Below are 16,259 nucleotides of genomic sequence, written 5' to 3'. Positions count from 1 at the left end.
GCTTGTGAGTGGTGTCAAGGAGGCCAAGGTCCCAGGCTGTGCCCTCCACCCAGAGCTCCCACTTCCCCAACAGCCCACCTCCAGCTCAGCACTCACCTCACCCCCAGCTTCTCAGCCAGCTGCCCTGTGGGCCGAACAACAATCTCAAAGAGTGATGGGATCTTCTTGTTGTACATGTCCTGCTGCTGCTGAAGCTGCTGGGGAGAGAGGGGCTCATGCGATGGCATGGGCATAGGCATCTGGGGGGGGCCAGGAGGCGGGGGCGGGGGCGGGGGTGGGGGGCCTCCAGGCATGGGCCTGCCATTGGGAGACGTCGGAGCTGGGGGGACAGGGGGTCGTGGTGGGGTGGGCAAGAGGCCGACTCCTGGCGGAGGCTTGGGTAGAGGATTGATGCCTTGCTTTTTTAATTCTTCCACTTCCTTCTCATCTTCTGCACCTGCTTCTGCATCATCTGCCAACATCTAACAAGGAAAGATGGAAATCAGGCATGAGGGTAGAACTGAAGGGCAAATGCCTGGGGAAAGGCAGAGGTGGCAGCAGCTAATGATTTTCTTGAGGTGAAACCTAACCTAGTCAAGACACCATGGTAGTGAAGAATTCACTCTGATATGAGAGACATTTGCCCTCCCTTAGGGAACAAAAGACCAAAACTGTGGAGAAATGAAAGCCATGCTAAGTGAATAAAGAGCCACCAGACAAAACTAAGGGGAGCACCTTGCACCAACCTGACCAGTGCCCCAGGACCCCAGAAAGCAGTCTCCTAAGGGTCAGACTGGGAAGCTGGAGAGAAGCCAGGGCCTCACCTGTGCCAGGCTCCACCCAGGCCCTCTTCATCAGTCCTTCCTAGCTAAAACCCTTCAGTGACAGAGTGGTGTGCCTTTGCTTGGCCTTTAAGGCCAGGTTGGTCTGTGGCTCCTACTTCTCTTTCTCCGCCTCTCCCCTCTTGCCAAACCATTCTCTGGAGATCTTCTCTGGCTGGAGTGGTCCACCAAGCAGTAGTGACTAAGTCCCTGCTGGGTGCCAGGCACTATTCAGTGCTAAGGGGGATATAAAGACAAAACTAAATTGTCCCTGCCTTCTACCTTGGGAAACAACACATACCCCCATAAGTGAACACGAAATATACACACAGGAAACACTAAATACTTTTTTGGGGGGGTGGAAAGTACTAGCAGCTTGAAGGAGAGGAGTTAGGAAATAAGGAGAGACATGTGACACAGGAAGCCCAGTTAGGAGGCTACAGGAGTAGTTCAGGCAAGAAGTTGACAGGGGTCTGAAAGGGATGGCTGGCTGATGGGCTGTGGAGGCAGAAGCATGAGGTTCGAAAGGATCCCTTCAGCAAAGTTACAAGAGATAAAATAATTCCACATAAATCATTAGCATTTCTGTAAATTACGATGAAAACCAAAGAGGAAGAGACTGGGAGAGAAAATTGCATTTAAAATAAATTTGAAATACAGCAAATACTTACAAGTCTACCTGCCAAGAGTCCCACTAGAACTATATGAATACAACTACAGAATGTCTTTACAGAAATAAAGGCAAATAACTGGGAAAATATTCATTGTTCAAGGGTAGACTGAGCCAATACAATAAAAGTGAGAATGTTAACTAATTAATTTACTTAGTGCTGTGCCCATCAAACAACCAAAGAATTCAATAACTTGAAAAAGTGATAACAAAAGTCATCGAGAGGAACAAAAAGTCAAGAAACTCAAGGGAAGTAATTAACGTGGGAAGGAAAGGGACCCTAGTGATATCAAATAGACTACAAAACAGTAACCACCAAAACAATTAAGTATTGCCTAAAAAACCAAAAAGTCTATCACTAGAACAGATTAGGTACAGAACATACAGAAGCAAACAAACCTAGAGGCCTAATGTCTGATTAATAATAATCATCATGATCATGTAATTAGAATTATATGATGATAATTGTAACTTATTATATGATTTATCATATATTCTTCCACATAATTCATGTAATAATGATGATAAATTGTTATTATTATTTATAATTGGTACAGACCATACAGAAGCAAACAAACCTAGTGTCCTAATGTTTTAAACCCAAAGATTCCAGCTACTAGGGTACAAAGAACTTATTATTTGAGAAAAAAACTGTTGCAAAAACTAAAAGCAATCTGGCAGAAACTAGGTGTAAACCAACATCTCACACCACATACCAAGATAAGCTCCAAATAGGTACCTAACTTAGCAATAAAGGGTGACAGCATAAAAATGACATAAGAAATTACCTTTCAGATCCATGGATAAGAAAGGAGCTAATGACCAAAATAAGGATGGAAAAGATCACAAAAAATAGGAAATGGATAATACTATGTAAAATTTAAAAGTTTTGCACAAACAAAACCAACATAGCTAAAATTAGAAGGGAAGCAGGGAACCACAAAACAAATCTTTGCAGTAAGTTTCTCTGATAAAGGTCTCTTTAGTAAGATAAACAGGGAAATGACTCAAATTTATAACAGCCATTCCCTAATCGATAAATAGTCAAAGAACAGGAATACGTATTTTTCTAAGGAAGAAACCCATCCTACTTATAGACAAATTTTTTCGAAAAAATGCTCCAGATCACAAACTAGAGAAACTTGAATTAAAGCAACTCTACAGTTCTTCCTCACATCCATCAAATTGACAAAGACGACAAAAAGAAAACGACAAATGTTGGGGGAGCTATAGAAGAACAAGAACATTAATCCTACTTTTTCCTATGGCTTCAATGAGCTCACTCCATATGTGAGTAGTATCAAAGTGAACCCAAAGCCACGCCCTGGACGACAGTATGGATGGGGAGAATGCTGCCCCACTATCCCAGGGCTGGTGGAAGTGTGAACTGGTACAGCCATTCTGGAAAATAACGCCCCCAAAATTACTGAACTATGCATACCCTGTGACCCAACAGCACCACAAAGGAAAAAGAAAAGGACAGATGTGGACAAAAATACTTATAGTAGGTGGTTTTGCTTTTGCTTTTTAAATAATGTTACAGAACTGGAAACTAAAGGGTATTCATCAACTGGAGAATGGCTGAGCAAACTGGAACATATGAATGTAATTTTTTTTATACCATAAGACACAATGAAACGGATAGTTTCAAAGGAACCTGGGAAGATTTATATCAACTGATACAGAATGAAGCGAGTAGGACCAAGAGAACAATTTATATAATAACAACAGTTGTAAAGACAACTTGGAAAGACTTAAAAACTCTAAACTGATGCAATGACCAACCACAACTCCAGAGGACCCATGATGAAGAATGCTACCCACCTCTTGGAAGGGAGGTGATAGATACAGGGTATACACTGAGACGTTTATTTTTTGGACATGGCCAATTTAAGAATTTGTTTTGACTTCCTACTTGTTACAAGGGTTCATTTTTTCTTTTCTTTTTCCCAATGGGGAGGGGAGATAGAAGGGATAGAAAATAGATTTTTAATTTAAAAATGAATTTAACTTTTTTTTAAATGACAAGATCTGAAATCTTTTTGTATATGACAGGCAAGGGAAGAGTAAAGGACATGGAATGATTCTGAGGTTGTGAGTTTGGGTGACTCAAGGATGGCGATGGCCCTGGTCAGAAAGAGAGAAGTTCAGAAGATGGAAGAATATGGGGAGAAAAGCAATGAGTTCTGTTTCAGACATGCCGGATCTAAAGGGAAATCCCCAATAACCAAATGGTGAAGCAGAACTGGAGCCCAGTAGCAGATTTAATAGTGGTGGCCTCTGAGAGGGCCCTTCGAAGAAAGGAGGGCTTCTGTAGACAAACACACACAGGGAGGAGGATCCCAGGAAAAAAGGGAATGATGTGAACAAAGGCATGGAAGCAGGGAGACCCATGCAGTGTTTCTGCAAATAGAGCAGGCCAGTGTTGGTCTTGATTTGAGAAGGCTAACCTTTTCTAGTTCAGGCATGAATGGCTTGCCTCCCAGTTACCTTCTTTTGAATTTAAATTTCCTTTTAAATTCCAAAAGACCCATGATGAAAGATGCCAGGGAGAGAACTGATGGAACTCTGAATATAAATTGAAGCATACTTTTTTTAACTCTTTATTTTTATTGTTTTATTTCATTTGTGTTTCTTTTGCAAATGACTTCAGAGGTAAAATCAATATCAAACTGCTTGCCTTTTAAGGAGGGGGAAGGGAAGGAAGGTAAAGGAAAGAATTTGCAACTCAAAAGATTAAAAAAATGATTGTTAGATCTTTCTATATGTAATTGGGAAGTATTTAACAAAATAAATAAAAATAAGTAAATTTCCTATTTTTTTCCCCTTTGAAGATTATCCTACTTTGAGGATCTACCAATTGACTTTAAAGATTCTATTTGGTTGAGTTTCCTAATGGAGCAAGGCATTTTTCTAATAAAGTTTAATTTTTTCCTTAACCAGCATGTGAACCTAGGATGAAAGGGATTGACTCTGTACTCCTGCAGTAAAAAGACAAGATCCACCCCACTTGTCAAATTTACTTTGGGTCTGGAACAGGGACTGCGGATTTTTGTAAGATGGAAGATCACTAGAGGATAACTACTCTGTCAAATCCTGCTCCGAGGAGCTGGGACTGTCACTGTTTGTCTCCTGGTCACACAGTAGGTGGCTAGAGGCTCCACCCTGATGAAACACCTCCTACTGGAGGCACTGAAGGATACATAACAAGCTGTGCAGGCCTGATCTGGAGAAAGGATAGTTTACATCGTGTTGATAAAGGTGAGGAGCTGGTTCTGACTAGGTCAGAGAACAATACCTTTCCACGAGAACTCTCAAGTTCCACTTCCAAAGATGTTTCTCTTTACTACTAAAACACACCCAAGAAAGAGGCTGAAGACAGGAAAGACTTGATCTTTTACACATATTCACTGTTAACCCTTTGCCAGGCACCATGCCAAGTGCTAGGGATACAAAGGAAAAGCAGACAGTCCCTGCCCCCAGGTGCCCTACTAGAGCATCCATAAGACAAGCACAGAGGAGACTGCCCTAGGCGCTGGGGAGATCAGCAGAGACCTGCTTGTGCCCTCCTTACAGCTCCATATTCTGCACAAAATTGCTAGTTTCCGGTCCTTTTCAATGGCTAATTCTAAATTGATTTTGATTCGTCACCATTTCACCTCTTCCCCAACTAACTGGTGTCCCTGCCTCCGGTCCTCCCTCCGCTCGGCTGTCAAAATGACCTTTCCAAAGATGAGATCTGACTGCATCATTCCTCCAATTCAATAAACTCCAGTGGATGGAGAGAAAAGGCCAGGGTCACTGGATGGCAGAGGATGCAGTGGGCAGGTTGGGAAGGGCTTGGAAGGCCAAACTGAGAACCATTCTCTCTAGCCGTCCCCCAGGCCCAGAAAGCTCTCCCTCCTCCTATTTCTGGCTTCCTTCCAGTCCCAGCTCCAACCCCTTCATCTCTAGAAAGCCACTCCCACTCCCGTTCCCCCTTATTGCTAATGCCCTCCCTCTGTTAATTTATCTCATGTCAATCTTGTTTGTCCCTAGCTGTCAGCCTGGTGTCTTCCCCATTAGACTGTGAGCTCCTTGAGAGCAGAGACGTTGACCTTTCTTAGCAGAGTGCATAGCACAAAGGAGGTGCTTAATAAATGTTTACAGCTTGACTCCCCACCCCAGCCACCCCATCCTCTAAAACAAGTCATCGCAGCACCACCTACACTGCACGCTGCCAATTCCAACAATGGGACATCAAAGGGTCTGTTTCTAGACCACAGAGTCGGCCTGGTTTCTTAGCTGGCCAGCCTCCAAAGTCAGTCCCGCCTCATGTTTACCTTGTCCAAAAGCTCCCTTGTCTCTTCAGTGAGGGGGTCATGGGAGAACATGCAGTCGTCACCATTGATACAGTTTCCAGTTGTATGAAAGAGCTTACAAGGAAAATCACGTTTGCAGAGGTCAAGGCAAAGTCCTCTGATGTCAGAGCAGGAAGGGCAGGCAGGGGGGCTGGCTTGAGAGCCACCTTTCTCAGAGGAGGATACGGTGGGACAGAGAAGGAAAGGGTCTCTCTGCAGGCTGCCTGTCCAATGAGCTACCCTGTGCCCACCTGAGGGGCTGCCTCAGTCCAGCTGCCTAGCGATTCAGAGGCCACCTAGCAGAGAATTGCATGGGGAAGCACCAACGATCATTCCCAAGAAAGAGGAGCACACACTGGGGTTGCCTCCTGGCCTCAGGAGAGCCAGACCATGGGGCCTCAGGCACCGTCCATCCATCCCTCCCCCACTCAGAAGTGTGAGACCAGGTCTTGGAAAATTGGTCAAGAACAAGAGGGGCGAGTAGAGCAAGCTCTCCTTCCAGGCATTATCAAAGCCCGGGGCCTCAGGAGGGGCACAGCCCCTAACAACCAGAGGTCAAAGGATATCATGCATGTACGGGCAGTTCTCCGCTCTGGCACAAAAGCCTGTGATGTAGAACTTGCATAGCTCGCGCTTCTTCGGCAGCTCAATATCATGGCTAAAATTGCAATGTTCTCCCTGCAAAAGGACACAGAAGGTCAGCACCCCTGCATGAGCAGCATGAGGGTTGACCTGGCCCACCACCTGCCCTCCACCCTAGGCCCACCTGCTCCCAAAGGTTCCTTCATTCAGGAGGCCTGTGGCCAAGATTAAAAGCAACATAGTTATCACCTCAAGGCCCACCAATGCCAACATTAGAAGACACAAGGTCTAGGGACAGAGGCGTGCAAGGGAAGGAAGCTGTGTGTGGTCTCATCCAAGGTCTGTGCTCAGCTTCCCAAGAAGGGCACCAATAGCTCTGGGTGTGGCCTGACCCCACCAGCCCCCAACCCCATCCTGCTGGAAGGGTCCTCACTTACCCATGTGCATCGGCCTTCCACAAAGTATTTGCAGATGACCTTCCCCTTCTTGTCTGACTGCTGGTGGGGCTTGTCATGGTCGTTCCTCCGATAGCTGCCACCACCACCGTCCTGTCAGAGCCAGAAGGAGGTCAGCAGGGAGGTGAGGCTACAAGGGGAGGCTACCCTGGGACAAAAAGGAGCAAGCGGGCCCTGGCCCCTCCCGGGGCTTGCTCTACCCACACCTGAGAAAGCTTCATGCTAGGACTGGGCTCCCAAGAGCTCATTCCAAGTGAACTTCCCGGACGTACCAAAGTGTCACTAAGGTAGCTGGGAAACCCCTCAGCAGAAAGGAGAGGGAACATTCTAAGTGTGACTCCATCCACACAAGGTGCAGAGGCAGCAGGTCACCCTCGGGGCAGAGCGCAAGGGCCAGCACCTGCCGTTCTCACTAGCAAACTCGAGGTCCCCAGGGGTCCCCCCAGGAACCCCCTCGAAGCCCACTCACTCCCATGTCCTCATCGTAGAACTCTTCCTCGTCGTTCATTCCTCCTTTGTTCATGCCTCCCCTGCTCCCACCTCGGCCTCGGCCTCGTCCCATCCCCTTGCCTCTGCCTCTCGGGCCTCGGCCTCGGCCCCGACTCAAACCTGCGGGAGACAAGGACAAGGTGTTTCCTCCACCTGACACCAGCCACTAACGAGCGGATGACCCCCGCCCAGGCACCCCCACGTACCTCGCCCTCGGCCATCCTTCGGCCGGCGGTACTGGTTCAGGTCTTTGGAGTACTCATCATAGTCCTCCTCACCCATCAGCTCCTCATTCTCTCCAAACTAGAATTCAGAAGGATGAGACATTTGCCCATCACCTGTGTCCTCTCCAGCAGCCACGGCCACACCCCAGAGGCCGCCCACATCCAGCATCGCCCCCCACAATGACACCCAGGATCAGGTGCTTTCTCTTTTTCTCTATACACAAACCACAGGCTGAACCTTCCCATTATCTCCATACCCCAACTCCTTTTTTAAACAGTGCATAATGTCTAAGATGCAAACAAGTTAGTTTCAGATTAAATGTGACACAGAAAAGCTGTGGGTTTGTGTGCTCTCTAGACCCTCTACATTAGAACCACAGCACTAGAGAGTGTTGGAGGTGGAAGGGGCACTTGGGTTCTCCACTAAAGACACACCAGACACACAAACATAATGACAGAGGAAAAGCAATGCGTACTTCCATTTCCTCCTCATAGAAGTCTTCCTCCTCTTCCGGATGGTCTCCCATGGAGCCTCTGCCTCTTCCCCGGTTTCCTCGACCCATCCCTCTCCCTCTTGATCCTCCACGTCCTCCTCGGCCTCTGTAGCCTCTCCCTCTGACTCTGGCTCCTGCAAGATGATTGATTAAATTGTGTGATATGAGCAGAATCGGAATCCAGCACAAGAAAGGCTAGGGATGTGGAGCTCTGCACAGTGGCAGACTTAGCTGATGTGTGCCTAGCCTCTCTGAATGGCTATCCTCCTTTTTAATTCTTTGTTCCAAGAGATGGCCCAATGTGCAGGTGCATGGGAGGGTTAGGCAATATGGGAAAGAAGTCAGCCCCACGCAAGCATCCCCACCTTCCTTGCACTCCTCCCTGGAGCAAAAAGAGAAAGCGAGGCCACACAGTGCTGGGCCGCAGGCCCATTACCTTTGGCAGCTTCTCAGGGGGAGGAGAAGTAACTTGTGGGGGATCCCTGGTCTACACTGGAAGGGCAGAGCTGGACGGTGATACTCTGGAACGGCTTACCTCGCCCTCGGCTGCTGCCTTCCTTGGCCCTTCTATACTGGTTCAGCTCTTTGGTGAAGTCATCATACTCTTCTTTGCCGAGGTCCTCCTCCTCTTCCCCTTCGTACTCCCCATACTGCTCATTCTCATAGTCATCGTACATACTGTAATTCTTGCTCTCCATTTTTGAGTAGCCCTTCTTTGACAAAGGGGCGTTGTGGGATGAAGGATACTGCTGGTGAGACTAGAAGACCCAAAGACACAGAAAAATGAGCTGAAGAAGCCTGGCCCATTTACTGTAACCATGTTGTCACAGAGCTGCAGGGGCCACTGGTGTCTGACAGGCAGGGCCAGCCTACAACGAGGGCCTTCCAGCCCGGCCTTGGGCTCGTCCCACTGACAGCCCCCATGGCCCCTGAGGCACTCAGGTAAGGGTCCAGCCAAGTGGCTAGTGCATGGCTGGGACCCGAAACCTGAAACATGTGCCACCCTCTGGAATTACATGCTTCAAGTCTATTAGGAACTTGGAGCTGCACAAGGACCAAGCAATACCCCTCCCCCCTCAACAGAGAGAAGATGGACTCAGGAAGCCAAAAGAGGTCTTCTTAGGGACTTGGCCAATGTGGGAATCTCTAAGAGGGATTTGGTTTTTCTTGCTTTCTCAATGAAGGGAAGGAAGGGAGTAAGAAAAAGACAATGTGCATCTGAAAGTGACTACATTAAAAAAAAAACCCATGTCTAACTCCAAAATACCAGCATGAGTAACTACAGAATCTTTCATGGGCTTAACTTCCTCTTTACAACAAGTTTCCCCCATTTACAAAGCCTTGCACACCATATGCCACAATAAATTCCAAAAGGAACAAGTATAAATATAAAAACAAACACAAAAATATAAAAAAATAAGAGGATATAGGGTTGTTATCTCAACTCTGGAGAGGAGATAAGTTCTTAGCAAGTTGTACCTGAGGGTAAATTATAAGAGATGAAAGATTAATTTGATGATACAAAAAAGAAAAGGCTTTTATACAATTAAAAAATATATACAAAGAAAGGTGGGAAGAAAAACTGGGGGAAAACCTTTCCCTCAAGCATTTTGATAAAAAGCTGCCAACATCCCAAATTAGGATAGGAAAAGATGGCCAAGGAATCAACCCCCTACTCTCAATGGAAGTGCCTAACAAAGCCTTTGTGAAACAGGCAGGACAAAAAATAAGCTTACCTCCATTTTATAGAATTTCTATATACATTTTTTCTACATGCATTACCTAGTCTCTGCCCTGCAACAACCCTATGAGAAGGGTGCTTCAAATGTTGTTATCCTGGTTGTACAAAAGCTCATAGTAATTAAGGGCTTGTCCATAGTCATGTAGCTCATGGCAGTACCAATAGCTGCACTCAAGTCTTCCTAAACCCAGGTGAAAGGAGACGCTGTATAGAAAGGGCTCGGCCAGCCTTAACGGCCTGGATGAGTGTTCATCACCGCCTTCATCTTCATTAGGCCAGTGCTCAGTGGAGGGGCCTGCCTGGCTTCTGGGTCACAACTGGGATTTTAACTCAGACAACTAATTTAGCGCTCTTTCTACTACACCACACTGGAAGGCCAAAACCTCATCTCGTGACCCATTTCCAGAACACTAGAATGGTGAGACATCTACTTTTTCTCAAAAAGCTATTTGACTGGGTTTGGGGTTAGAAGAGGGGAGGTAAGGGAATTCCTTTTCTAAGGAGAAAAAACCAATCCAAAAGTAATTTAAATTTACGCCAAATTCAAAGATAACATGATGGAGTGGGGATTTCACTTCTGATACATAACAAATTTCTAACTAGGTTCCAAAGGCCACACACTGACTTTCAAAGTCAATTCCTAAATTCTGAGGGAGAGCCTGCCAATGAAAATATCACTCTGCTGGGACCACACACAACTGGCTGCTTTGCTCCCTGAGCCAAGAACACTGGGTATGAGTGATACCCTACTGGAATACTCTTCTATCTTGTCGCTGTACTCACAGATGAATACGGAGGGCTGTAATCTCGATATTTCCGGTGGCTTTTCTCACTGGGGCTGAAATCAGAGTCATCACTGAAATCGGAGAAATCATCGCTTGAAGACGCATGTCGCTAGAATAAAAGGGAAGTATATTTCACTGCTTTTGTTACAGGAAGAAGAGTCTGTGACTGGAATGGAACGCAATTATCCAGCAATGGAATTATCTTCATACACCCCAAAATGTTTACCTCTACAGCATCTATTACATCTGTCCCTTTAAGATAAACCTTCATGCCCTCCCCTCAGGTCTCTCAAGAAAGGCCTCTAATTTTGCATCTTCCTACATTCAATGCAACAGCATACATCTGGTGTGTGTTCACTGCAGGCAAAGCACTCTCCTAGACAGTGGAGGATCTAAGGCATGGTCACTGTCCTTTCGGGGCTTATAGCCTAGTAATGAGGACAAGCCCAAACTGTAACTGACACCATCACATTACAAGGACATTAGGGAGTCCCAAGGCAAAGGGCTGCCTCAAGTCTGACAGTCAGGAAGGGTAGAGGACCAGGAAAAACCTTGTGGAGGACATGGTATTTGAGCTAGCTTCAAAGGTTTTTTTCAAGAGACAAAGAGAGGCTACTGCAAGCACAGTCCTGGTGTCAATCACAGTGACAGTGCAAAAAGACAGCTGGCACCAAGGGGCCTTGAATACTCAGTAGAGGACTCTGAATCTGGGTCAGCAATAGGGAGCCAGTGAAGGTAAGTCACACAGCCATCTGTGCGTGTGAGAAATACTCTGATAAGAGTATGAAAGATGGATGGGCCTAGGTGAGAACACAGGCAAGAAAACCTGCAAGGGGACAACTACCAACAGCACAGAGGCCATGTCCTAGAGTGGTGCCGGGGGAACAGAGGAGAGGATACAGTGCAAGACACGTGAGTCTCAAGGCAATGTCTGCTGCCTAGACATTGAAGGTGAGAGACGGTGAAGAAGTCAAGAGGACCCTAAGGATATTCAAACATTCAATACAACACTGCCACAGTCATTGTCCTGGTATAGTATCCAGTCCATGACAGATATTTAAAAAGTGTTTGCTGGCTGACTAACTAAGCACATCACTCTGACGTTCGAAAATGTCCACATCTCCCAACTGAATAAAACTCTGACTCCCTTCAGCTGGCTCTGAGGAGATTGACAGCTGGCTGCACTTCCTCTCCCATTAATTTCCTAATTCATTTCCCCTTTGTGTTCGTTATGTTCTGGCCACACTGAACCACTCACTATTACCTGAACAGTTCCTGTTCCTTCCAACACTGGTCGCTGTCACCAGCTCCAATGACACACCTCCTCCACATCATCTGTGACCCAGCCCATCAGAGCAGGATGAACGACTCTCCATCACCTGGAACCCAGAGGACTTTGTCCCTCTCCTCCACTTCTATTCTAGCTACATGGTGCCCCGTATGAACTCTCGCTAGTATAAAGGTCTCAATTTCTGGAACTCTTCTCCAGGGCTAAGCACAGTATTGTGCACCAGTAGGTGCTTAATAAATGTCTGTTCGCTTCAAGCTGAGTTGAACAGAAGAAAAAAGCCAGAGCAACCAAAGCTGAAGTTCTCAGAAGGCACAGCAGGCCGAGGAGACCTAACGTACCTACCTTGTGTTTGGATTTCCGCTTCTTCTTGGAGCGCCTCTTCTCTTTTTCCCGCTCCTTCTTTCTCTTCCGTTTCATCCTCCGGTGAGCCTTTTCATCATCCGAGTCACTGTGATGCTTCTCTCCTTTGTCTCTGCGGCTCCTTTCTGGCCCTGCAGAGAAGTCCTGGGCCTCTTCGGCCCCATCGTCCTCCAGTTCTCCTTCCTCCAACTCTCCATCTTCCCTGTAAACCAAAGGAAATCCAACATGAAAAAGCTTTTCGAGAAACTGTGCAAGGCCAGGCTTCTTTCTGGTTCTGGTGTTGCCATTTAAGATATAACAGGGAACAGAGGGGATCCCTATTATACTCAAAGATATAGTATACAACTCCCTCTAGAGACAGAGAGACAGAGACAGAAGGAGATCTAGATAGCAAACCAGGTTAAGAGACAGGGATAAGAATATCTCCCTAGGAAGACCTTTGGGATTGAGGATCATTGCCCTGCCTCACCACCTCTAAACAAATGGCTTGCCGCTTTTGGCACTGTCATTCTTTACACAAGTAGCAACAGGAACTTCTAGATCACCACTAGACTATCCACAATCCTAGAGAATCCCTGAAAGAGTTCACGCCCAGAGTGGAACAAAGCACAGAGGTGGGAAATTGAGAGAAAAAGGCAGCAGTGGTGGGGTGCCATAAAATGTCTAGCTATGAAGACCGTGCCCTGGTCAAATGGCCATATCTACTGCCAGTCTGAAGTCTCTGAGACCACATCAGAATGTGACAGGCTGAAAAAAGAGTTAAGGGGAAAAACACAATGCCCCACCCTACCCCACTAACCCCCACCTCCCCCATCTTCTGTTTGGCTGCACAGAGGACAGAGCAGTGGATCTGGAATCAGAAAGATTTGAGTTCAAATTCAGCCAGACACTTCCTGGCTGGGTGACCCTGGACAAGTCATTTAGCCTCCGCCTGCCTTGGTTTCCTGAATTGTAAAATGGGGAAATTAACAGCACCTATTTTGCCAGGCTGTCGTGAGGACCAAATGAGATTACATTTGTAAAGTGTTCACGCAGTGCCTGGGACACAGTCAGCGTTCTAGCAATGCTCATTCCCTTCCTCTCTGCACCTAAACCTGTCTGAACTACCACCTTCTGTGCCCCCTCCAAACAGCGAACCCTTCCATTTCTGTGCCAAACACCCCACTCCTCCTTACTCTGGAAACAAAACTGCTCTTCAATAGAACGGCATCTCTAAACAGAAGCCTCAAGGAGAGAAAGGAGGAGCTGAGGAGGGAGGGGCCACATGAATATTCCTCTTTAGCCAGAGATAACCCTCACACAAACTCAGGAGCTGAGGAAATAAAACGGCCTTCAAAATTCCTTCACCACAGTCCCCAGAAACATTTGCTTACAACTGCAGGAATTCCACCAATTCTGATTACGTCCCCAAAAGGAAATGAAACCAGGTTCTGAGGACTGGCAGGGGAAGATATAGGACTCCATCTCAAAGGCCTTGTTAGTAGCTTGACTTAAGGTCCAGAAGACCATTTCTACAACTCAGTTTTTCCACCTCTACAATGGGGGCAGTATGTCTGAAAAATGTGGGATGAGTAAGCTGATTAAGCAAGAGGAAATCTACAAAGGCCTTTCTTCTGGTCTCCATGAGAAATACCTGTAACCAAGAGCACTCCCCTCTGTGCCACCTCCCTGTCTGGAATTCTCTTCCTAGGCATCCAGCATCGCTCCCCAGAGCATAAACCAAACTGGATAAATATTTCTGCTTGCCTTTATTCCCAAACCAAAAACATCAGGGACCCATCCTAAAAGCCTCAAACTAACAAAGCACACTGGGCGAGATACAGCTCACTGCCTTCCCAAACACAAATGAATCCACTTAAAAGGACCAGGCAGAGAAGACTCACAGGGAGACATACATAGATACATTTCTGCCAGGTACAACTTCAGACACCTGGACCAACGGAACCACAGCCCCACTCGAGAAGATGCCAGCTCAGGGAAGAACCTGGCAGGGTATGGCAAGAGGCCTTTCCATGAGGGCCCCTGTAAAAAGGATGCCCATTTTCCTCCTTCCTCTTGGCACTTGCCCCAGCCCTCCAGGAGAGGAGGAGGTTAGTGTACTGGTCCATCTGAAGGCGGCTCCAGTGCTCCCCAGAGAGAGCTCAATGGAAAACCTAATTGAATCATCTAGGAAGAGCAAATCCCTTTGGGGCAGATGCAAACCTCCTCATCAGAGGCTGGAGCTCAGGTGTCAGGCTCACCCAAGAGAGCGGTGTCACTCTGCATGTGTGATGATGGTTGGTTAAAGGGATTCACAGAGCCACGGAACTGGGGGTGGGGAAAGGGAGTTCCTTCTGATCGCTGAGCCTTCAGAAAGATATTAAGGACCTAGAGAAGGATAATTAGCTGGAATTCTTAAGTTTGGGGGGGGGGGGTTGTTTGGTCTCCATAAGAAAAAGGCAAACAACAAGGAACAAAACCAAGTCAAATATACAACGACCAGTTTATGCAGCATCCAGACAGTACCGCTCACACTGGAAGGGTCCTACTTAAAGGCTGACAGGGGAATTGGAAATGACACCTTAGAGGAGCAATTGAGGAGGGGATTTCCTGGGATCGAGCAGACTAGAATTCCCTTTTCCTGACTCTATCCTGACATTCCTTTTTCTCAAGTGTGAATTCAGTAAAATATCCTCATCTGGCTTCACCTAGTACTCTATGACCAGAAGGGATGGTCGGAGGGAGCCCAGGAGCCTGAAGCCTTCCAGTCAGCACAGGAAGATCTTCCTTACAACGCATCCTGTTCACTGGTCTAACAGACGAACACACTCTAGCTTTTCCACCAAGGGGCTTGTACTGGGTGACCCTTCATACTGTGAAAATGCAATCAGTTCCTTGAGCATTCATGTTCAATGAGGTTGTACTTTGTACCCTGGGGAGTAAAGCCCCAGGACATTCATTAGCCCAAGGTGGAAAAAAGGAGCAGGTTCAGAAAAACCCGATGTAAATTCATGGGTGACTGAGCCATAATGGTTTATTAGGGGACCAGGAGTGGTGGCGCGTCCCTAAGCTTCTGTGGCTGCAGTCACAGAGCACAGCCCTGCTCCACTCCCCCACCTCTTCACTGCAGCCCTTATCAGAACAAGGAGTTAGACTGGCCATGGGCCTGAGCCTACAGAGCAAGCCTACTGACCTTATGATCTTCAATCCCCCACCAGGTTTTCTGAACTAACTTCTTTGGATCATCTCACAATTGGCTACAGGTCAATGGTGAGAGACAGATTATATGTGAAGTGTCAAGATAAAAGAGGGGATTCTTAAGTGATCCTTAAACGATCAGGTATCCATTTACTTAGATCCTCCTATTCAATTTCTAAGACTGAACACAACCGATACCAAAAACAACTGCGGGGGGTGGGTGGGGGACCTCCAAAAAAAAAAGGCAAATAGGACAGAATTAAGTCAGAATACTGAAAGAAAAAATTCTCAATAAGACTCAAAATAATATCCCAGGAAAGGCCCATTCACCAATATCTATTTAGAGGCTAATCTTATTATCACTAGTGATTTCACAAGGCATCCTTCCATTGCTAATACACTGAAAATATAATGGGGAAACCACTCAGTAATTTCAGCTAGCCAAAGGTATCAAAAAGAAGACCCAGTGTTTGCATACTGTATTTATACTTATCAAAAACCAGGCCACCAAGGGGGAACAGTAACGGGTTAATTCCTCAAACAGCCAATTCGACCCCTTCCTACTCCTAAACTCCTATGCAACAGTGGGTCAAAAGGGGAAGAGAACAAGCATTTATTAAGTACCTACTATGTTCCAGGCACTGGACTAAGGACCTTAGGAATCTCTCTTCCTTGAGAAACACAGAACCAGAAGTGCCTTTTTGAATTTAAAGATCAGGAAACAAAGAGGCCTATGGCTGGGAAGTGGCTTGTCAAGATGACACAGCTTGTTAGGACTAAGGCCAGGGGTCACAGAGCTTGGGGTCATTTTGTCCAAGCCCTTCACTGTAGAGTCATCTGCCAAGTAAGGC

The 16,259-nt window shown here is 46.6% G+C and overlaps 1 protein-coding gene across 1 annotated transcript in view; it reads right to left on the bottom strand.

Annotated features, from left to right (window-relative positions):
* The window catches only part of ZC3H4 (zinc finger CCCH-type containing 4), a 54,880-nt gene that overhangs the window by 28,915 nt on the left and 9,706 nt on the right, over window positions 1-16,259 (bottom strand). Inside the window, exons 2-11 of the mRNA XM_036743663.1 lie at window positions 12,214-12,433; window positions 10,579-10,689; window positions 8,590-8,812; window positions 8,037-8,188; window positions 7,543-7,639; window positions 7,317-7,456; window positions 6,830-6,940; window positions 6,377-6,488; window positions 5,793-5,902; window positions 97-461 (exon numbers count right to left, since the gene is read on the bottom strand). Coding sequence (XP_036599558.1) covers window positions 97-461; window positions 5,793-5,902; window positions 6,377-6,488; window positions 6,830-6,940; window positions 7,317-7,456; window positions 7,543-7,639; window positions 8,037-8,188; window positions 8,590-8,812; window positions 10,579-10,689; window positions 12,214-12,433 — 1,641 coding nt within the window. The remainder of the gene's footprint in view (window positions 1-96; window positions 462-5,792; window positions 5,903-6,376; window positions 6,489-6,829; window positions 6,941-7,316; window positions 7,457-7,542; window positions 7,640-8,036; window positions 8,189-8,589; window positions 8,813-10,578; window positions 10,690-12,213; window positions 12,434-16,259) is intronic.

Source organism: Trichosurus vulpecula, chromosome 2, assembly GCF_011100635.1.
Source record: "Trichosurus vulpecula isolate mTriVul1 chromosome 2, mTriVul1.pri, whole genome shotgun sequence".
In the NCBI taxonomy this organism is placed as follows: Eukaryota; Metazoa; Chordata; class Mammalia; order Diprotodontia; family Phalangeridae; genus Trichosurus; species Trichosurus vulpecula.
This window is presented reverse-complemented; position numbering and strand designations above follow the sequence as displayed.